At 37.3% G+C, this 24,834-nt stretch overlaps 1 protein-coding gene across 1 annotated transcript in view; it reads left to right on the top strand.

Annotated features, from left to right (window-relative positions):
• LOC134819429 (bifunctional arginine demethylase and lysyl-hydroxylase JMJD6-like) overlaps positions 1-24,834 on the top strand; it is a 36,878-nt gene that overhangs the window by 2,979 nt on the left and 9,065 nt on the right. The window contains exons 2-8 of the mRNA XM_063829377.1: positions 11,115-11,205; positions 11,386-11,597; positions 12,370-12,522; positions 13,077-13,177; positions 13,525-13,620; positions 14,397-14,529; positions 17,598-17,786. Of these exons, the coding sequence (XP_063685447.1) occupies positions 11,127-11,205; positions 11,386-11,597; positions 12,370-12,522; positions 13,077-13,177; positions 13,525-13,620; positions 14,397-14,529; positions 17,598-17,786 (963 nt within the window). The 5' untranslated portion in view covers positions 11,115-11,126. The remainder of the gene's footprint in view (positions 1-11,114; positions 11,206-11,385; positions 11,598-12,369; positions 12,523-13,076; positions 13,178-13,524; positions 13,621-14,396; positions 14,530-17,597; positions 17,787-24,834) is intronic.

Below are 24,834 nucleotides of genomic sequence, written 5' to 3'. Positions count from 1 at the left end.
AGCATACGCAGGATTCTATCAAGAAACATTGGCAGGTAAGAAAAAAGGCACAGGTGTTGCACTCTATGTATCTGACCATTTAAACACTGTGGTCTTAGAAAATGTATCACACTGTACTACAAATATTGAGAGTCTCTTTGTTGAAAGCACAGATAGCGCAGGCTGCAAAATTGTTCATGGAGTCATCTACCGACCCCCTAATGGCTGCTTTGATAGCTTTTGTGAAACCCTTGAATTACTTGCAAAGCAGCTAAATGGGAAAACTGTCAATTTGTTGGGAGACTTTAACTCAAACATACTTAATATATCTACCAGTTCCCAGCTCTTTGAGGATACTTTATACAGAAATGGCTTTTACCCGACTATCTCCATTGCAACACATTTTCGTCAAAACTGTAAAAGTTCCTGCATCGATAACATTTTAACAAATAAAATTGAGAATATAGTCTTATCAGGTGTTATTGAAGAACGGCTTGGTGAGCATGCCCCTATATTTACCTTCACTTCAGTAGAGACCCCTCGCAATACAGAGCCTCAGAAACATGTCCGCTATTATGATTACTCAAGTTCCAAATTAAAAAGCTTTGTATCTGAACTTGAGGTGAGGGTAAACCAGCTCACTCCTTCAACAAAATTTGATGAGTTCACGGCATGTTTTGACCAGACACTTGACAAACACTGCAAACTGGAGGTACCAAAAGTGACAAAAAGAACTCCCAAACTTAACCCATGGATTACAGACAGTATCATCCAGTCTGTAGAAAGAAAGCATGAACTGCGTAAGGAGTGGTCTGACACCGTTACTAATAAGAACCCTGGTGGTAATTTCTTGCTCTACCAAGTATTTAGTGATTATCGTAGGATGCTCAAAGCTATCATTAAAGCTGCCAAACGTTGGCATTACTGTAACGAAATCGTAAACAACTGTGAAAACAGCAAGAAAACCTGGCAAATTATTAACGAACTCAGGGGCAAAAAGAAGAGGCAAACCAAGCCCCCATTTATCATTGATAACCAAAGAATAGTTGATAGAAGAGCAATTGCTAATGGATTCAATGCTTGGTTTGTCTCTATTGCACCAAAGCTGAATGAGACACTGCATAATCTATCTGATGGCCTGCCTATATTACCCATGAAAACTTTCTATGACTTCCTGAACCCAAGAAATGAAAAAAATATTAGGCTAGAAGATTGCTCCTCGAACGAAATATTGAAAATCATAAGCGAGTTCGAAAATGGTAAAGCCAGTGACATTCCCATAAGTGTAGTAAAAAAGTCATCTCATGTAATTGCACCTGTATTGTCGAATTACTTCAATATCCTTATGACCAAAGGTATATTTCCTGATGTCCTGAAAACTGGTAAAATAACACCTGTATATAAGAAAGGTAACCCAGAAGAAATTGAGAACTACCGTCCCATCTCCACACTGTCCGTCTTCGGTAAGATCTTTGAAAAGCTCATATATTCTAGAATATACGGATTTGTTAGCTCCCAGGGAGTTATATCGAAGACGCAGTTTGGATTTAGGAAATCTCACTCTACATCTCATGCAGTCAATTACTCTGTAAATTTAATCACGAAATCTCTTAAACTTAAGAATCATGTTTTAGGAATATTCATTGACCTAAGCAAAGCTTTTGACACTATCGACCATTCAACACTTCTTATAAAACTAGAGGGATGTGGAGTGAGAGGAGTTGCAAATAACCTCATTAAAAGCTACTTGACAAACAGGCAACAATACACCGAAGTTGTAGGAGAAAAATCAGATACCCTATCTATTCAATTTGGTGTCCCACAGGGTTCAATTCTTGGACCTCTCCTATTTCTTCTTTGTATGAACGACATCACAAACAGTTCTAAACTAGGATCATTTGTTACCTTTGCTGATGATACCAATATATTTGTTGTCGGAAAAACAAAACGTGAGGCATATGAACGAGGAAATGAGCTTTTGTCATCATTAAAGTCTTATATGAGAGCGAATAAGTTACATATAAACATGTCTAAGTGCTGCTACATACACTTCAAACCCACCATGGCAGGTTCTAAGTTAGAGACTTTATCACACCCTGAAGTTGTATTAACTATAGACAACTTTCCAATCAAAAAGGTTTCATCCGCAAAATTTCTGGGTGTTATAATTGACGAGAACCTATCATGGGAAGATCACATCAAAGCACTTAAGCGAACTCTAAATCATTCCACATCCACTTTATGTAGACTTCGCTGCTCCCTTCCAGAATTTCTACACCAACAATTATATTATACCCTGTTCGAATCACATCTTTCCTACTGTATATCTGTATGGGGTGGGGCAGCGAAACAACGTATAAGCTCATTATTTACTGCTCAGAAGTACTGTCTCAGAGTACTATTTGGTGACAGGCTGGCGTACCTTGATAAGTTTAAGACTTGTGCACGTACTAGGCCTATAGGACACCAGAAACTTGACCAAAAATTTTTCATAAAAGAGCACACCAAACCGATATTTAAGCATAATAATATTCTAGCTATACAAAATCTCTATACATACCACAGTTACCTCGAGCTCTACAAGATAATGAAATTCCGTGCTCCAATATCCTTACATGAAGGTTACACGTGTTCCTCGAGGAAACCCTGCCTTCTAATCTGTCAGGCAGACCCACCTGACAATCACAACACTAGATCAACCAAAATTTTTAACATTTTAACCCCAAAATTCAGAATGACTGACTTTACTTCTAGTGTAATGTGCTTGCGAGGTAAGCTAAAACGTGCGCTATTAACGAATCAACATAATCACGCCCTGCTTGATTGGACTGTCAAAGATTTTGACTGCGCAAATCTTATTTCCCAAACATTATAACTGGCTGGTCACACACATCTCAATTAAAATTTACCCTAGGCTACTGTTTTCCAAGTCTTGTCCTGTGAGTAAAGTATGTGTGAGAAAGTTTTAATAAAATTATTGTATATTTACTTTTGAATTTTAAAAATCTAATTTGAGAATGAAGTTTAAAGAAATTTTAATTAGCACTGTATAGTTTAAGATATTTATAGCTTATTATAACCATTGATACAAAGGCCATAATCTTTCGCCAGCTCTCCAATATCCACCTTGAAAGCTTGAAGCTGCATTTTATATCCTTGAACTACACAATATAAACCAAAGAATGTTTTAGTGTAGACTTTTTGTCACAACAAGACTGCAACCTATAATAACAACTATAAACAGAACCCCTAATGTCTGCTTACAATTTTTCTTCTAGTCCTAATCTGAGCCTTGTCTCTATAAACTTAACTGAACTAGCGTTTCGGTGTGTGCAAAAGCTTCCAGGCACGCGCATTCCTTGCCCCGTTAGTTACCTGTCCTTCCAAAACCAAACTAGCAGTCAAGGACAAAAAGTCATACACCAAATGGGCATTATATTTTATGAATTGTTTTACATCTTTTTATTCTGTAAAAATGTGCTAAAATTAAATTTCTTGTTTCATTGAAATTTCTTGTTTCATTGATACATCCAAGCAGTCTAAGTCGACAATAATATCATGTGAGTTAATCTAAAACTAGCTCCAATGTTCATGTAACCAGACAGGTTCTACCAATCCAAAGAGTTAAGTAGGTTTCCATTCAGTCAGTAGTAAACAGTGTCTAGCACTGGTCGTCCTAAGAGGGACTCCCCATTAACCTAACGGCTCTCACTGACACCATCGCCCGGCAACCAATTTATTAACTATCTGACTACAGACTGGCGATCAACGTTCCCCGTATAGTAGCTCAAGGAGGAGGTAATCAGGGCACGTGTTAATGAAAAATGTACGTGTCCTTCCACAATCCCTTCTGTTGGGTCACACGTTATTGGAAACTGAGATCGCTATCGTGTAACTAGAAGCAGTATATGCAAAGTAACTTAGGTGATAGGTGATAGGCAATATGAAATTACACATCTTACTTGAACTTTATCCCGTCACCCATGGACTTATCAATTAAGGGCTGGTGGTGGTGTCATCGTTTGTCGTACTCAAAACGTTTTGCAGTTGCGAATGCCGGCCCATCGAGGAAAATCTTTTTACTTCGTTTTTTAACCATTACAAAGTGTGATTTTGATTGAAATAAATTTTTGTGCACATACAGAATGAATGGTTAATAATTTAATATATATGTAGACCAAGGTCTGTGCACGGGATGCTTCCTGGAAGAATCCAGTTCTTTTAGCGGGTCACCCTACCTAAAGCCAAATTGAGATATAATAATAGGGGTGGGCACGGATAGCGATATTTTTGGGTGATGTCATGAATTTTTAAACGGCCCTGTTTTTTGGGTAAAGGGACCTCCAAAATGAAAAAATAACTTGGTTTGGGGTCAAAAAAGCCCAAAATAAATATTTCCCGCCCCGTTTTCGGTTAGCGGGAGGGTCATTTTTGACGTTTTTGACTAAAATTGGCTTTATTTAATTCAATTTCACCTTTTACACCTCATTGTTACCCATGATTGTGAATCATTATTGACAAACCAGGTAGGGTGAATGATTTCAGCTATCTTAAAATTTTCTGAAGACCCCCAGGGTGCCCGTATCCATGGAAACGGGTCGTTTTGAAAAAAAATTAAGCGAAATCAGCGAACATGTTTGTTTTTACCCCTTTTTGCCATTCTAAGACTTTTAACATGGCCAAAAGTATCCAGAAAGACCATAATTGTACATTGCAACTTGTATGTCAACTATAATAGGTATAAAAACATGATGTTAGGTGTTTTAGTGGTATTTTTGGGCCTTAGCAACGCCTAGCAACGGGGCGTTTTAGGCATTTTAGAGGTTAATACATGTCATTTTAATATCTTACACTCTATTGTTACTAATGAATGTTGATTATTATTAACATACCAGGTAGGGTTGATGATTTCAAGCTTCCAGAGCTCATCTGGAGGCATATTGGGTGCCCGTAACCATGGAAACTCTCTTTTTTACGAAAAATTGAGATTTTGGTGAAAATTAGGGTTTTTTATAACTTTATGAATTATGATCCATAAATATTATACTAGTTATCCTTTATAAACCCTATGACAGTTGTGTATTGGGAGATAAAATGGTAACTAATGTCTAACACTTCAGGGAGATAAGTTTTCCCACTATTTAGGCCCCTAGCAACCCATAGCAACGACGATTTACATGCAAAAAAAGGCATAAAATACCACTATTTGACCCAAAACTGCTGAAAATTGACCTGGGTCATGGTAACAACGGTTTAAAACAGTAAAGTGACTACAATTAAACTATTGATGTTAGGGTTCCTCACTATGTAGGCCCCTAGCAACCCATAGCAACACCTAGTTACGCGAGTCTTGGTTGTACCTTCAATACCGATTGTCTGTAAGGTATGAGTGCCTTTCCTAACTTGCCAAATCCTGGCAAATCCAGTAACGTGTAGATCCTTTAACAGAACTCATGAAAGTTATGGTTGCAATTGAACTATTGATGTTAGGGTTCCTCACTATGTAGGGCATAGGCCCATAGCAACCAATAGCAGCACCTAGTTACGTGACACGAGTAAAAACTAGAATGTCAAATTTTCAACAATTGTTCAATTTTATGTTACAATATCAAATAAACTATTTTAGAACTTGACTTTAATTGCTTTCAATCGAAATTTCTAATTAAAAGTCTTAACTTTTGACCATTTTTGAACATCGTCATGGTTAACAAAATTAAATATGACAAAATGGACCGTATTCATTTGTGAGACCTCCAGTCTTGGTCGTACCTTCAATACTGATTGTCTCTGTAAGGTCTGGGTGCCTTTCCTAGCTGGCCAAATCTTGGCAAATCCAGTAACGTGTAGATCCTTTAACATAACTCATGAAAGTTATGGTTGCAGAATCCCCATTCACACTGAGGACTTCCCCTGGGTAAAATGTATCCTCAAACAGCCCTATTACACAGTTGTTCTTCTTACATGGCAAACTCTCATCAGTATTACCAAACTGAACTTGATCTGGATTACCATGACCAATAGAATGGGGCTGTAAGGGTTCTCACTGCTCTTCAACAACTCTGGGGCTTTTCTGATACCGGTTTAGTTAGCCAATTGTTTAAACAAGATCTTGTAGAACGTGCGAAGCTTTACATTTTGTAATAACTTCCACCACCTTGGTTTCTTCACACAGCAAGTCAGCTTCCTGCTGGAACACACTCTTGAGTGACTGCTTCTGTTCCCCTTCAAATTTGAATGTCTTAAAATGTTACTTACAAACATCGACCTCGTAAGGATGGTCTTCTGATCGAATTGATACAGCCAGTATGACTGGAGGAAAGGAGGGCACGAACGAAAATCAAGCGATGTCAAATCCTTTGGGTAAGTTAATAGGTCATGATATAGGCCAGGAAGGATATGAAGTAGACGATCTGGAGGCTGCTATCATTGGCTATCAGGGTAAAAGTATTGCCCCAGTAAGTGTAGAGGATCTCCCAGTTACCAAGTCAAGCCCCAGAGTTGTTGAAGAGCAGTTAGAACCCTTACAGCCCCATTCTATTGGTCATAGTTATCCAGATCAAGTTTAGTGTGGTGAAACTGATGAGAGTTCGCCTCCTAAGAAGAACAACTGTGTAATAGGGCTGTTTGAGGATACATTTTACCCAAGGGAGGTCCTCAGTGTGAATGGGGATTCTGCAACCATAACTTTCATGAGTTCTGTTAAAGGATCTACACGTTACTGGATTTGCCAGGATTTGGCAAGTTAGGAAAGGCACTCATACCTTACAGACAATCGGTATTGATATGAGGGTACGACCAAGACTCACGTAACTAGGTGTTGCTATGGGTTGCTAGGGGCCTACATAGTGAGGAACCCTAACATCAATAGTTTAATTGTAATCACTTTACTGTTTTAAACCGTTGTTACCATGACCCAGGTCAATTTTCAGCAGTTTTGGGTCAAATAGTGGTATTTTATGCCTTATTTTGCATGGAAATCGTCGTTGCTATGGGTTGCTAGGGGCCTAAATAGTGGGAAAACTTATCTCCCTGAAGTGTTAGACATTAGTTACCATTTTATCTCCCAATACACAACTGTCATAGGGTTTATAAAGGATAACTAGTATAATATTTATGGATAAAGTTATAAAAAACCCTAATTTTCACTGAAATCTTAATTTTTCGTAAAAAAGACGAGTTTCCATGGTTACGGGCACCCAATATGCCTCCAGATGAGCTCTGGAAGCTTGAAATCATCAACCCTACCTGGTATGTTAATAATAATCAACATTCATTAGTAACAATAGAGTGTAAGATATTAAAATGACATGTATTAACCTCTAAAATGCCTAAAATGCCTAAAACGCTCCGTTGCTAGGCGTTGCTAAGGCCCAAAAATACCACTAAAACACCTAACATCATGTTTTTATACCTATTATAGTTGACATACAAGTTACAATATACAATAATGGTCTTTCTGGATACTTTTGGCCATGTTAAAAGTCTTTGAATGGCAAAAAGGGGTAAAAACAAACATTTTGGCTGATTTCGCTTAATTTTTTTTCAAAACGACCCGTTTCCATGGATACGGGCACCCTGGGGGTCTTCAGAAAATTTGTAGATGGCTGAAATCATTTACCCTACCTGGTTTGTCAATAATGATTCACAATCATGGGTAACAATGAGGTGTAAAAGGTGAAAATTAATTAAATAAAGCCAATTTTAGTCAAAAACGTCAAAAATGACCCTCCCGCTAACCGAAAACGGGGCGGGAAATATTTATTTTGGGCTTTTTTGACCCCAAACCAAGTTATTTTTTCATTTTGGAGGTCCCTTTACCCAAAAAACAGGGCCGTTTAAAAATTTGGAAAATTTGCATTTTCGTGCCCACCCCTAATAATAATCATATTCCTAAGAAATAATCAGAAATCGAATACCAATTAAATAATATGATATATAGGAGTAGTAACCATATATTTACTATGCAAAATGCCCCAACCACATAGTGTAAATTTATATAGAATTCAAATTCCATATCATCATTAAACCTCAATAGTCAATATAATAGCCCAAGCAAAATTAAATAACTTCTTATATACCTTACTGCGAATACTACAAATTAATTAAACATTTGAAATCTGTTAACCAGAGAATAAATTTCTAAACCTAATGCAAGTGAAATAATTTAGATGCAATAATGAATGCCTAATGTGAGTATCATCTGTCAATGTCCTTGTAAAACAGTCTGTACAAGAGATATGAGTAACTAATATAGAAGAAAAAACAGGAAGTTGTCGTCTGTTGAAAAATAAATAAAATATCTAGAATATAAATTAGAATATAAAATAACATTCAGTCAATGTGTCGTCAATAAACTGTACAATTATCAAATGTTAAAACTGGGTGATACAGTCACCAAAAATAAATACTAAGTATAATAAGTTAATAAATTAAATGTGGTCTATAAAACTACCACTAGGTATAATAGGTCAATAAATTAAAAGTGGTTTATAAAACTACCACTGTGCGAACCCCTTCTCCAGTTAAAACATGTCAGTCATGTGCAAAATCAAGCAGAATGGTAAGGTGGTAAAAAAGGGAATATCCTTTCGATACATCAATTATATATGCTTCAGATTTAAAAGAATTAGAAGATACTTAGTTATCGTCGACTATGATTGCAGTGTAAAATTTGTCATATGAATTGTCGACGGTATAATTAGGGTCTGTTGTTATAGATGAGAGTAGCTGTTTCTTATACAAATCACTAAAGCTTTTAACATCGGGCAGATTTTGTAGATCTATTGGAACATTATTCCAACATTTTGCCCCCAAGTATTGAAAGTTTTTATGTGATGTTGATCTATTAACATATAGGTTGCAGCTTTCGCCGCTCCTACTACCTCCTGATATGTAACTAAATTTGTTCATAAAGTTTGTAGGACAATTGTCATGGATGATTCTAAACATATAATTTGACAGATGGAGTGATAAGTCGGATATAGTACTGAGTTCAAACAGTTCCCGAAACGAAAAAGCAAACATTTGATTTTTGTTTGACTGAATCGTCGATGGGCCGGCAAATATTTGTTGTCGAGTAGTGTTGAATACTCATATTAACATGATTATTGATTTAATTTAGGAATTGTATATAAATATCTTTGACCAAGTTTAATTGTCAATGAGAATGCACCCCAGCACTAGGCGCGCGCGGCGGCTTTGATGTTAGCGGCTACAAGCTAGGCAGCTGCAAAAAAATGCCGCGCGCGGCGTTCAGCGTACGGCTTTTCGTTTTTGATTTTACAAATGACAAAACAACTTTTAATGATTATTAATGGAATTATCGGATATTTATAATTCAATATGTATTGGTTCTTCTGTGGAAAATAAAAATTGTATTTTACTTAAAATTGTATTTTACTTATACATACCAATGGATAGAGCATTGGCCGTCTAATATAAGGACTAGACTCCCCAGCTAGGCGTGGGTGGGCCCTGTAGTAGAAATACAGATCTTCCTTCTTAGCTTGAGGTCATCATTATTTACACATTTACACATCCAAGTGTAGAGTACCCATATCTCCCAGACTGGAGACCTCGTTACCAACACTGAGAAGATATGAGGCTTGGTCCCTAAGGTCTTCGGCAACTGCACAGCTAGTCAGTATATGAATTGCAGTTTGTTCTTCATGACCACAGGAGCAGTCAAAACAGTATAATTCGAAAATAGTAAATGAGGAATTTACTTCCAGTTATATCTGGTGATTAGTGGACTACCCTGACCAGGTTATCTCTATCATGCTTCCTTGATGTTATGGCAAAGCAAGTTTATTATTGTTATACCTTGTATAAATTGCTTTTATATAAACAAACCTTATATAAATTGTTTTTAGGCTGAATAAGATAAAGTAGATGCTCAAATAGGCTTGTCATGATAAAATCTGAAGATTGTGTGTACACTGGCTGTTACTGTGAAGAGAACATCTACAAGTTCATTGAAAAGTATTCTGATCAGTTTGATGAAGTTTACGCTGTTTTCATATCAAACCCGCGCCAACAATGTGTCATCTGGTGCCAACAAAAGTCTGAAGAACCTGATGTGACACCAGTCTGCTGGGACTATCACGTTGTTGCGGTTGCAAGAAAATCTTCGGAGACTTGTGTGTTTGACTTTGATACAAGCTTGGGATTTCCCTGCCCCCTTGCCTTGTATGCTTCTCAATGTTTTAGACCCTCTGCCTCAGCAATTCCTCCAGGGTGGGTACAGTTTGCTTTGTTAACTGGACATTACTTTAGACCCATTGAAGGCTCTGAATTTCTGGAGACCTTCTCCTCCGATAGAAGTCATATGATTGATAAAGCCAGTGGACATTTTATGAGTGATCCCCCAAATTATGATCCTATTTTCAAACCTAATCTGGGTCACAATCTTATGAACTTTCTTGATTTTGAGAATAACAGTTTACCAGGAAATTGGTTAGATTATAAGAACTTCTTAGAATTTTTTAACTGAAGCCTTTAGTTTATATAACACTTCATGGAATTAGGCTGCACTGATATTTGCATTTCATAAGAAATTTACTGTGGAGTTTGGAAGAAAGGAAAAAGCTGCAGTAAATCGGGTTCGCGGTAAAGTGGGATATTTTAATTTACATTGTGCATTTTAAGCCCTATTTACTCTATCATGCTTTGAATTGTTTAAATGGATGTAATAAATATCTGATAAACTTTTTGCATCCTGATTTATTATATTACTTTTGCCATCTATTTGTGTCCCATATTGTACAATGTTCTAATATTATTGTGTTAGTCCTAGTTGATTTTGACTGCTGTTCATCCTGTTTTAAAGTTGAACGAAGATTGGCTTTCCTCAAGAACATAAATGATTGATTATTATTGCAACTTTACAGAAATTGTGTAAAATGAGAATAATTCAGATGATTTTTTGCATATTGGCCCCGGTAAATAAGGGCTGCTTGACTGTAACAACTTAGTCTAGATAATCTGTATGTACTCTCTTCGTGTACTGGTGGTTATTATACTTCAACAGACTAAATTAATATGTAGTTTACATTATTAATTTTACTAACTTTCATTGTTTTCTTTCAAAATTGTATCAAATTGATCTACATAATATTTTCTTGACTAACATTTAGCTGTGACTAATCATGGAGCGGTTGGACTTTCCTGAATTAACACCACGAGCTCTAAAAAGGATAAACCGAGCTAGACATAAAGCTAGGGAAGGTAAGATGTTTACAAGGGAAATTAAACATGTGAATATTATACAATTTTGTTGTTCAGGCCCTTCACACTTTGTTTCTGTCTGGTTCTTATATACCGTTAAATATATCGCAAACTCCATGATTGTATTGTGATATTCTGAAAAATCCACAAAACAATAACCAAAACAACATAATCACGCAGAACTAAAAGACCAGAAGAAAGACTGGGTAAAGAACAACTACCACGAAACCTGTGACAAGCTCCTCCCCCCTGTGGTCGACACAGTCCCACGTGTTGACGCCCGATCTTTGTCGTGCGAGGAATTCAGAAACAAGTATGAAATACCACGAATTCCAATAGTGTTGACTCATTTGATGGAAGATTGGCCCGCTATGACCAAGTGGACTATGAAAGTATGGGCCGTTTAACTTTTTGAATTTGTCCTCCTGGTTACAATACAAGTAGTTACTATAGTTACTACTGGTTACAACCCCGTTACAACTTGCTATAACACGCTCTGTCTCTCAACATTACCTTACTCGACTCTTTGATGTGTTTACCTTATTTTAAAATAAAGTAGTAACAAATAATTCTCTTTTTAAGAGACCTGCCAAATATTGCAGATTCAAAATCAGCCAAATTCGGTCACATGTTGATACGTCGAGTAAGGTAATATGTAATAACGCTGAAAATTGCGAGCAAAGCAATTGGGCATATCATTTGTGTACATGTTTCGTTTATATTATCATATTCAAGAGAATTCAGGCTATATACTTAAAAATCTTTATAATATTACTTATATACGCTTGTAATTTCTAAAGCAGATCATCACTTTTAAACATATTGGCAGTTTCTGTAAATCCCTGAGGTCTATAGATTTGTCTCCAGTAATTTTTGTGGAAAATACTGACAAAGTTCCTGGCTCAATATCTGCCGGAACTCATTTTACTGTGAAGCCTGGAGAGCAGTGCTTTGTGCTGTAAAATTTCTCTCCTCTAACGATTTTGACTAAATATAAATTATAAATGTAATAATATTATTTGAATAACCTTCATTGATTATTTCCTACAGCACAGTTTTTAAATAGTTACTCCATTTGTTTATTTTATTTTGGTTTTGTGATCTCGTGCTAATTTATACGCATATTACATATAACAAACCGTTATTAAGCCAATTTTATTTCAGAAACTTGTCAAGAAGTACCGGAACCAATCTTTCAAAGTAGGTGAAGATAACCGGGGTAACTCTGTGAAACTCAAGTTGAAGTACTACAAGGATTACGTGTCTTGTAATAAAGACGATAGTCCTCTGTATGTATTTGATGGGAACTATGGAGAGGTTTGCTAATTGTAACTTTATTTCCGCTCAGATTCTAGATCATGCTGTTTTAGGGTTAAAGTTTAATGTTGAAACACATCTATTGTTTATATTTTACAGGCATATGTAACATTTTGTTCGCATTTCCAAGATATTTTTTTCACATCAGATCTCTGGTGTAGGTCTCTGCTGACTAATAGAAGCTACAACCATAATTTAGATACACTTGAAATTTGATATTACTAATCTGAGTTTTGACTATTTCCTACTAGACTCAATTTTAGATTTGACTTTGGGTACATTTAACTAGTTGGTTGGGACTTGGGAATTGTAGCAAGTTTACTGGTATGCACTGTGACCTGGTATGTACTTTGTACATTGTACATTGTACATCGGATGTGCTGTTTACTTAGGAAAAGTTCTACAGTATCTATATTCTATCACAGTATGTGCTAAAGTAAAAGTAAAGTAAGGGTCTAACAAAAAAGTAAAGTAAAGTAAGGGTAAAGTAAAGTAAGGGTCTAACAAATATATAAATTGACTAAATAATTGTCTTATAATCCTTGTAATTTCAGCACCGCAAGAAGTGCCAGTTTTTGGAGGACTACAAAGTTCCTGAGTATTTCGCAGAGGATCTTTTTCGCCTAGTCGGGGAGAAGAGGCGACCACCTTATCGGTACAGCTAATAATAATGTTGGAGTGTTCATCTTCCACATATCTTATTTAATCTTTTTTTAATTATTGGAATTACTTCAATAACATGGTCCCACCTTGCGGACCTAATATGCTATTTTTAAATATTCAAGCTGCTGTGATTAAAACATGCAAAATCGAATTAATTGATGTTGTGCTAACATATGTATTATGGAGAATGAGGTTTGAAAATGTAATAAAAATAAAAATATAAGACATCTCACAGGAAACTGAAGGCGTATATTCCGATGAGTTCATCATTATTTTCCCCCTGGAATGAGTGGAATGTTGACAAAATGTTCCTTATTGTGTGAACTATTTTAATTTCAGTTGGGTGGTATTTGGTCCTAAAAGATCAGGAACTTCAGTACATATAGACCCCCTAGGAACCCACGCTTGGAATGCCCTTGTATCTGGATACAAGAGGTTAGTAACCACTAAATAGCTAGCATAATTTGTATTTGCAATTATTAGTTTGCGTATACATATGGAGAATAACGCAAGATCTGTAGTCTGGTAGAGAATTATCGAGAATGTTCGAGAGCGATGTATTAAAGATTTTTAGCAACATTGCAGTTATTAGTTTGTATATACATAAGACAAAGTCTAAATAAGTTATTTAGGTATACTGTCCGAGAAAGGTTAAACTCTTATGACTCTAGATAAGAATGTTCGAGATCGATAAATTTGTAATTTTAGCAGTAGCACCTATTCCTGTCCTTTCCTGGCATTTTTTACCCCGAACAACGGCTTAATTTATTCGGAGTTGTTTTGTGAGTTCTTCCGTGCAATTCATCAGCTCAACCAACTCTCGAAGCAGTATACAGTGATTTATATTGCGATCGTTTTAAGTAAACAAGTCTAAAATTAGCTTACTTTGTTCAGTGACGTCAATCGTACATGACAATTCCCAGGATACTTGTTGGAACGCGCGGTCTGTAAAATATTAGTATTGCGCGGGTTTTCTATGCGCGCTTTCTGCGCGCATAATATCATATCAATATAATTAAATTAATTATGTATGCGGCCGGGGCGCACCTTCGTCGTTGTAATCTTCGTATTAAATCCGATCATAATTATCAGATTAAATTAGATTCCGATAAATTCTTCGACGGACCGGATTGGTCACTGACAAATCACTACCCTCCCACCTTAAAGTTGTCATGGAGTATAATCCTCATGTATTACTATCAAATTTCCAGGTGGATATTGTTCCCAACACATACAGCTCGGTGGTTACTTAAACAGAAGTTGCCAGACAGCGAAGCTATCACGTGGTTCAAATTTGTGCATCCTCAAACTGACGACCCTAACTGGCCTGAAGACTGCAAACCGGTGAGTTGAAATTTGTCTATCGGTGGGAATGTTCAACCCCGGTGAAAATGTTTAACCTCTTACCGTAACGGTTAAATGTTCACTCATTTTCACGATGGCTAGGTTTTATTTGGCAAATTAAAATACAGTAGTTTAGGTTGGTTAAATAAAACACAGACAAATTCACAGACAAATTCAAAGTTACCCTAGATTTGTCTATACAATACAGAATCATCAATCAACGCTAACTTTAACACGACCGTATAATTTGATGTGTCCAATGTTACACATAATTTATTGAATCCAGCACGGAATAAAGTTAATGTAACATGACCGCATATAATGTATTTTACAATTATAACTTCTTTATCTGTCCAGTGATGTAAACATTTCTCATCCGAATCTCTTAAACTTGATTAACATAAATATCAAAATGGCAACGGAGCAAAACCAACAAGAGACCCTATAGGCCCACTGTCCCAAACCAACAAACATAGCTTTGTGCCTCATAGCTTTCGTTCTCTGCTGTCTTTTCTTCGCCAAGTAGGTTTTAATTCCAAATAAAAGGATGAACGGGCCAAAAAGCGGCATAACAATTGGTCCCGTTATAATCATGAACCATTCCAAACATGATATCTTCCGGTCAATTCCCACGTACTCTACTTCATCAACTTTCTGCCTTTGTGCGTGATTGGAGTTGTCTGAAACCTCGTAATCCTCCATCTATACTGCACTGTAGGATCAACTGAACGTACGAGTTAAGCAAGAAACACTGTTTAGATATTGTAAGATGATGTGCTGATGTTCTGGAATATCATTACCATCTTTTATTTTTCTGACTAATCTACTGACAAAACCACTGGCCAGAGAACACAGCTGCTCGATTCATCGCATTATTTAAACAATTTAAAATTGATTGAAACTTTTATTGACTTGCCTTTGTTGCTAGCATTTTAACCAATTGCATGCTAGACACAAGCTTAATCTTTTATAAAGTCGGTCTATTTCGTAAAGAGTAAAGACGAATATGTATTTTTGATCGCTTGGGTAAAATGTAACATTATACAGGGTGTCCTTAAAAAAGGCGACCAAGTTTTCAGTGTTAATAACTCAAGAACGGTTTGAAAATGTTATTTATTATTTAGGGTATGAACTCCGGGATCCGAGAGAAAAATTTCAGACCGCTAGTTCATTCGAGTAGGATGTGGTAGCCTCATGACGCTTTTTCCAACTTTCCTGATAATTTGTATGCTATCGGCTTGTTCTTGGTCACAAAGTGATAGTCATGTGATGCTGAGCTGTTGACAGAGTGGATGACATAATCGCCACGCAGCTCCTGAATTAAAAGCCTTGAAATTTTTGAAGTCGATTCGGTTTCAAATTCTGAGCAGTGCACGGCAAATCTGCTCAGCAGCAGCCCCATACGGCCATAAGCTCTTTAAAAATCCAAGCAGTGCAGTGCCTGGTAAAGTTTTGCCCTGAAATTTGTTACACAATCTTTAGAGCATCATAGCATATGACTTGAGAAGTCGTCAGGTTTAATCCGAAGTGAGTTATTAACACAAATAAATTGGTCGCCTTTTTTGGGACTTCCTGTACACAATACTATAAATATGTTTAACAGACTTTTATCAAGTTTCAACAAGACGCTTAAACCTCACAAATAATCCCAATTTTCAATTCAAGTTTTAGGTACAAAAAGTCACACATCAAATACATAATTTTCAACAACAACAATAATTTAAACATCATGAAGAACAAATACTCTGTCCAATAGTTCACGCCAAACAGCAGCCTGTTTTTAGAAGATATCACGTGTTAATATAAATTCCGTGTGAAACATCTCAGGTCTCAATCTTTCTTGGTTCTCTCATCCGAATCTTCCAGTCTTGATCATGGTGAAGAGCAAAAGTCCAAAACAGGCAAAGGTACACGAGACTCGATAGGCCCATTGTCCCAATCCAACCAACATGGCCTTATCATTAAGTGCTCTTATCCTTTGCTTTCTTTTCTTTGCCAAGTAGGTTTTAACACCCCATAATAGAATGAACGGTGCAAACAGAGGCATGACAAAGGGGCCTGTTAAGATCATGAACCATTCCAAGTACGAAATCTTCCGGTCAACTTCCACGAATGTATCTGTAGCTGTCTTCACTTCCACGTCCATCTTGTGCCGTAAGTGTGAGGTATTCTCGTAATCCCGCAAAAAGAACAAACAAACGCACAAGCAATAGTAGCTGTTAGGTGCTCATTTTCCTGAATTCATTGCACTAGCAGTATCTTTCGTCATTACATATCCTAAAATATGTTAATTAACATGACATTAGACACTAATCATTGATTAGTAAATGAGTATCGATAGGCTCGAATCTCCCACGGAATATGTTTGTCCTATCGTTGGCTTGGTTTTAAAGATTAAGATGACAACGTTATTCGTCTAAATTGTCATGACCAGTTACCGTTCAAGCATTTACACTGCATAATTTGTCGTACACCTTTGATCATACGGTCTCCAAGAAACATATCACATATCTTATTAAAAAGGGTTTCTTCGTTACTAATAAATAGTTTAAAAAGCGTGTGGCCTGTTCCATCTTTCGAACTCGAGATGCAATAACTAGGGCATATTTTAATTGGCATATTAGCTAGTAATTAGGCAGTAATAAGTCTTTCAGCATGTGCAATGACGTGTGCGATGATCACAAGAAAGACTCGTACATGCATTACAACTTATAATTAGGACTATTTATTTCATTCTCTTAGTGGCTTGATGAGTCATTAAGGAGCGTACTCAACGATTATCTGAGGCAAGAAAATAAAGAAAATAAATCCTACCAAAGTATTATGCGAGTCAAGGCACAATAACTTATAAGAACTATTCGGACGATTTACGAAAAGTACTTTTAGGTAAGTTGTATGTGCAAATATTTCATTGGAATACAAGACGATGATGTTGAGACTCGTCCACCAAAGAAACCTCCAACATTTTCCTTAAGTTGCATTCCTACATTGCCTACGCACTATTGAACCTGCTCGCTTATCAACGTTTGCACTTCATTATCTTACTAAATAAAATGTCTCTTATTCAGATCGAGTGCTTGCAAGGGCCTGGAGAGATGATGTTTGTACCTGGGGGATGGTGGCATGCTGTACTCAACGTCTCCGACACGGTGGCCGTCACTCACAACTACGTTTCGACCGCCAACTTTGCCGCGTCCTGGCACAAAACGGCGAGAGGACGGCCAAAGCTCTCCAAGAAATGGCTCGCTCAGTTACGGGTAAGTTGGCACTTAGTTAATACAGCCCCTCATCGCTATTAGAGGACTGGTCAGCGTATTAGTGCGGCTTTCCGTTAGGATATTCAGTATTCACGCAAACTTCCGGTTACAGTTAGAATCTAGGATTAATTGACACACCCAACTTGCGACAGGACGCTTGACACTTGACGGATTAGATTTCATCTACCTGGCGCTCGTCGCGTCGTAAAATATATCACAATCCAGCCTGGACGTTAGAAAAAGTGCCCCGCGCGTTACGCACATGATAGAATCCACGCGTATACCGTGACCGGTTGTGGCCCTATATTAATTGTGTCGAGGTCTCATTACTCTATAACATAGTATCTGATACTACAGTCCACAGTATGACGGTGCTGGCACAGCGTGTCTCGAAACACTGCAAACAATAGCTAGTCCTACGACTAAGGAATAGAGGGTGACCATATGATTAAATCAATTTGTTTGCAAAGATGTTTACAAGCGATCATTGATCAGTATAGGGATGTCTTAAAATAACTCGGACGAATTCCTCCTAAAATTTGTCAAAGGAACAGGGTCTTGGCTCGCGATCTTGAGTACCCTACTCTAACATGATTTGGTTACCACCCTAACAGGATGACAAATTGAGAAACCAGGACACATGCACGGAAATACCCTATCTGAACCGCAATAAAATAGCACTGATGAGTTCCAAGAAGCGACTAAGCCAAGTGATAACGCAGGAGAATAATTTCACAAGCTTGTTAGAGCAGACTGTCTTTACTGCGTGTGTGCTGGTTTTGACCAGCCTCAAAACAGTCAAATTCTCCCCTAGATCAGTAGTGGAGCCCCACTTCACGGTGGTTGATGTTATCAACAGTTTATTTTACTACCGAGTACTCGGATGAATCAGCAGATATTTCAGCAACTATTGCTACATTATGGGTTCTCTTACGCATTTCATCGACACAGTTCAGAACGCAAAACAGTTTTAACACACGATAAACAGTAATTAATGGACTATACTAATTCTTATACTGCCATTCTCGTCAGGCCGTGCAAAGGAAAATCGCGCGACAAATCGATGATAGTTAAGATTTACTGGGCTAGTCGATTAATTTTTTGATCGATTGTTACTCGGGGAATTTTCTGCAGATCATGGGATTTTGGTGAACTGATGGGGTAAGTGATTAAGAGTGTGACAATAAGGAATAATCCACTATCTATGTCTGCGATTGTGGGAAGAAAAGAAACTGAGAATATTGCTAATATCAGGTACCAAATAAATGGGGGCGATCTTGACTCATTGCTTATAGGTGATACCTATAAAGTGTTGCTGTAAAAGAGTGGCACTGATATTACTGTATTTTATGGCTGCTGAGAAATTGTTAGACAGTCTTTTGTTTTCTTTGAGAGGGTTGGTCAGGGGTCCGTGCTAATTGCAGATTAGAAGGATTCAAGGCAAAGCCAGCAAAGAACGGTCTGAGACAACAAAAAATAGAGCAAAGTTTAGACCGCTTCTGTCATTAAAGATAATAACTCATTTGAGTCTTCGTCAAACAGATTTTACAAAGAAATTTGCTTTAGTGAAACCAATTATTTTATTATAAAAAGGGGGATGTACTAATATATTTATAATGAAATAGGTGGCCACAAATTTACGGTTTTTATTGGCATTCGGTTGAGGTTTTATCTGTATTCATTAGGCATTTTAGCTGGAAAATTGCGTCAGACAAATGAGCTAATGGGACAGGAAAACAATATGATATGATGTAAACACGCTGTCGTGATTTATAACAAAGAAATAAAATTCCATTTTCCTTAGCATACTCCTAAAACTACAAGAACAATCTCAAAGGTGGATTTAGTAATCAACGCAGAACCGAGGGTATTTACCCTCGAGCCGTTATCTTCTAGCCACTGTTCAGCTCGAAGACGAATTGCTTTGAACAACTCTAAACGAGTTTCTTGTCTCTTCTGCCCCAGATTTTTGTTAGAAAATTATCTTACAGCTTGTCACTGGTTGTGCACTTATTACCTAATTTATAGTTGGGTGAACAGTTGTGTAATTATAGTTGGGAGAATCGGTATGTGCCAAAAAAAATTTCACCGTCGTGAAAATGGCAATATTCGTGAAAACATTTTTACATTTTTCACTATCGAGTTCCCGCTCGTAATTTAAATTACAACTATCATTCCTTTACAATTAATGTACTTAGCTTGCTTTGTTAACCCTCATCCCTCGTTAAATTCGGCAGAATTCGGCAGACATGCCAATATTACAGTACTCTGAGGAGTATGTATTAAGATTACGAAGTCACGTACGGGGTACTCTATTTGAAGGTTTCACATCAGGGAGAAATCCACCCTACATATGGCACGAGTAGTACGGGCTGTTCCTATAAGTTTTTTGCGAAATCCAGAGCAGAATTATTTTTTCCCACGTCCTTAAACTGATAAGACATTTTTGGCCGGATTTTAATTTGATTTTCGCTTGCTTGCGTGTACATCAGCTGATAAGGACGTGAATGCTGAAAACTTCTCGATTTTTCTAAAAATACTATAGATAAGTATTTAGGACACGTAATTGTGCTAACTGCCGGGAATTGAACAATAGTGTTGCAAATTTAGGACTTCCTGGGCAGCCTGGTCCTTTTCTCACGATGTCGAGTGGTGACAAAATGACTGTAACGGTCATTTTCATGCCAAATTGCTTTTGGAATGGCATATTCTAGCCCTATTATATAGACTGTCCAATGTGAGAAAATTTGTCGAAATAATATAATTACCAAATTAAACTGATTATGGCTGATTCACGATAAAGTCACGGTAAATCTGTTCAGATGATGACAGAATTATATCTCAAACTATAACTCTCCACACACTATATTATTATTAATAAGCTCAGATATCACCAATCGAACGAGAGTGGCTGAAAATGAAAAGAAAGCACTAACAGAGGACCCATTATTGACAATCCAAGAAGACTGAGGCAATCTAGCACACTATAATGGAGATAAGCTGAGTGACCCTGGCGGTCACTATAACTACACGGAGTGGGGCGGTCTAATTATGCAAGATATGATGAATATGTATGTGCCCGATACATACACGAGTAATAAGTATTATATTTATCAACAGAGAGGATAGTGTCGGTGCTGCTACATGTGCTGGTATAGGACCTGGAGATGATACTACGGAGGAGTGCTAGTAGTGCGGCACTATTGTGCGGTATTTTGGCATCTTGTGAGCCTTGTCGTGTTGTCATGGTCACCGCCCATTGGTTGATAAGAAACACGTGGGCGGTAGGGAGGTAGGTGATTGGTTGTCATGGTGACAGGTCCAGGTTGGCTGGTGTAGGATCAGCACCAGTAATAAGCTTCTTCTTTGATGGAAGGTTGTCAGTATTAACAGTGGAGTTTGTCACGTGCTCTTCAATATTGTGAGGTTATTGGTTCTCCTTTCTCCGTGTCCTTGTGTACGTGGCACCCCACATATCCCAGACAACCATGTGGTAACCTAGCAACGATATGGTTGGTATTTGGGTAACCTAGTCACAAAAACCATTAAAACCCACCAAAACTCATGTGGACAAAAATAACTATTCGAACCCCGCAAAAATCATAAATCAGTGGCTGCAAATTGCAACCATTTCTTTTGCAGTCTGCAACAGAAATATTACTCCAACGGCGAAAAACTTCAAAACCCTTCTCAAAGTTGATCAACCTAAATTACAGACTACAGAGTGTCTACTAACCCTGTATCAAGGGAGAAGTACATGTCAAACATTACAGTACCAGGTAGGTAGACGACTACAAGTTTACTATCAGATGATAGGCACTAACGAGTTAGGTTAATAATCAGCGACCTCCCAGCGTACTTGTTTACTGGATCCACTGTATCGTGCGTCATCACTTGTTACACTTTCTAGTGGTCCAGGTTTTGGTCGTCTCCGAACATGTTCCAATATGTTTTATATAGAAATTCGGGGGTGGGGGGGGGGGGGGGGGGGGGATAGCGGGATTTGCGTTAAATTGGGACGTGGATAATTGGGGCTTTACTGTAAAAGAAGTAGAAATGACCTAGATAATCATGAAATGCGTGACCAAATTTACAGTCAAGGCATAATGCCCTATTGGTGACACTAAGGTGGTACATATAGTGGTACATATAACTTGGTACATATTATAGTGGTCTAATCTTGATACTGGGAATGGTATTGAGAACCTATTGAGAATGGTTCTGGTAGCTCCACTGTAGTAATTTGTACTATTGATTTAAAAACTGATATTGGTACACACTCGAAGCCGAGTATGTAAAAACGACCATCAAAAACGCCATAGGCGACCATTTCAAACTAATCTTGACCTGGGCTGATATTGGTACTGATTGAAGTAACGTATTAGTGCTTTTCAAACAAAGTTACAACGAATTCTTCATCTAGTGCATCCTGGCTTTGGACAGGATATCCCCGTTTAAAATATTTCCATCACGTTACATTACATAATTCTCAATACATGTATTTAATTGTTGTTGTGAAATTAGTTTACAATTTTGGTAAACAAAGGTATAGTTTTGTTTACCAGATACCTTTGTTCTAGAATCTCCGGATCTATTTTCCTTATGGTTACCGGGTTACGCAGATAGCTATTAATAGCACATTGCAGCGTAGACAATTTTAGTGCTGAATCTTCAATAACAAATATGCTAAAAATAGTGTCAGGCTGTTGAAGCCAAAGTATTTTGTTTTTACTCAACAATTCACACATCTCAGACCTTGGAACAAGTTAGCAAACCCTCGGATCGGACTCAATTCTTTCTCCTATTACTTAGAACAATGAGTCATCACCGGTAAAATAGGATCCGTCAGTATTCAGCCAGTATTCCGTCAGTCAGTGACAAGGTGCCGCTACTTAGTCTTGAAGTAGAATAGTTGTAATACCTACAATACCTCTCGTTACAGAATTAAGATTCTTAATTTAAGAAGTTACATCATATCGGTTCCGTGAAAACGAATGCCAAAAATAGCTTACCGATCATCGTCTTCAGCGTATGTTAGTATCTGAGAAAACTAAAATAGGCCGATATATATATAATAAGAGGTTGAATGATCTTATTTTAAAAGTTCTATTTTCTATTAACTGCTAATTCAATTTCGTAGAATCGGAAAGTTAATTTTAACTTCAGGTTATATAGAAGATCATTTTATTGAGATTTTTTGCTAAATCTATATGCTTATCTAGTGAAAAATATGACATAATTCATCGTACTGACCATTCAATTTGGAAATATAATTTCAAACACGCACAGAGCCACAAATGAGCGATATAAAAAATGTGAGGTCTATCTGATCCTTCGCTAATCGCAAGATTCGATTTGTGGTTGTAGACTGTAGAGATATGTTTCGTAAAAATGTCCCTAAATCATCCAAAACTGCCGGATGATGACATACTTATCTGACAGTATACATACTTTTCAAGGTCCGATTTGGTATGCCATTATCATTTTTGAGAGACCTATACGATGGCTGGCCACTTATCAGTAGTGATATCATCTCCATTTCTCGAAATTCTTATAAGATAAGCTCACGCACCCGACTGATATCCCAAATAATCAGTATATCATTGATAAGTTTATCAGGATGGGTGGGGGACTATGGGCGTACCTAAACTTGCACGAGCGTGCTTGCACACTTATTCAAACTGCAGTAACCCCGCGTGTTAACCTTTTCCGATAGCCTTATCGTAAGTTCAGACATAGGTCGTAAGTCTTGGCCCACGGATATAATCGGTGTTGGCCAAAATTAATTATGACTGCACGACTAAGGCGCACATTTGGTGCATCTGACGCTAGAGTTTCTAGTGAGTTCGAACAATAGGTACCCAGTACCTGCATCTGACGCTAGAGTTTCTAGTGAGTTCGAACAATAGGTACCCAGTACCTGCTACCTTCACGTTTAACCTGCTCTCCGAGGAACAATGGTAATGACATATCTAACAATTTAACATTACACCTGATACTTGGAATTCTATGTCTGAGCATTTAGGACCGGAATCTGATCCCCGTGAATACCTTGATGAGTTTTATCAGACTAGTCTGGCAGAACAATCAGTTAATTTCAGGTCTCATCTATTTAATCCCTTAACTCTAGCTCTAGCTCGGGGGAGGAAGATCTGCGGTTAATAACAAGACTTTATATCGAATTACAGGGTCCTGATTACTGTTAGTATCTTATTAGCAATCTCCCTGGAATCTAGTTGTAATCTAGTTAAATGTGTTAATGATGACGTCATGATAATTCTGGTAAATTATTTAGGGGATAAGAATGTTATGTCGTCACACTACTGGCGGTGCTTCGTGACGTCATATTCTGTCCCACCGTCATAGTATTATTATCACGGAATTCCTAAAAAGGGAATACTTGTGATCATCACTAGAGATTTTATGATGCAACTATGAGTTATTAAGTCATGTAACTAGGATGATAATTATTGATCTTATCATAGTGCCTTATATGACTTAATATTATTATTCTAGGTATTATTTATTCATTTATGATGTGATAAGGTAATTATTACACCAGGCGGCGCCAACAAATTGGGTATCAACTATCAAGATGAAAAGTTGAAAGTTTTGGTATGCTATCATCATTATCAAGACGTGATAGGGGATAATATGATTTTAAAATATTATGGAAAAGTGACGAATTTTGTGTGAAAGAAAATAAGACCTTGCAAGACAGTAAATCTAAGTGATAAGGCAAATTAGATAATGACTAATGACGCCTCGTAACAAACTGTAATGGTAAAGTTGGACCTTGTAACAAACTGTAATCGTAAAGTTGGACCTTGTAACAAACTGTAATCGTAAAGTTGGACCTTGTAACAAACTGTAATGGTAAAGTCGGACCTTGTAACAAACTGTAATGGTAAAGTTGGACCTTGTAACAAACTGTATGGTAAAGTTGGACCTTGTAACACACCTGTAATGGTAAAGTTGGACCTTGTTACAAACTGTAATGGTAAAGTTGGGACCTTGGTAACAAACTGTAATGGTAAAGTTGGACTTG

This window comes from Bolinopsis microptera, chromosome 8, assembly GCF_026151205.1.
Source record: "Bolinopsis microptera isolate Bmic1 chromosome 8, MBARI_Bmic_1.0, whole genome shotgun sequence".
In the NCBI taxonomy this organism is placed as follows: domain Eukaryota; kingdom Metazoa; phylum Ctenophora; class Tentaculata; order Lobata; family Bolinopsidae; genus Bolinopsis; species Bolinopsis microptera.
The sequence above is the reverse complement of the archived record's forward strand: the minus strand, read 5'-3'. Positions and strand labels throughout refer to the sequence as shown.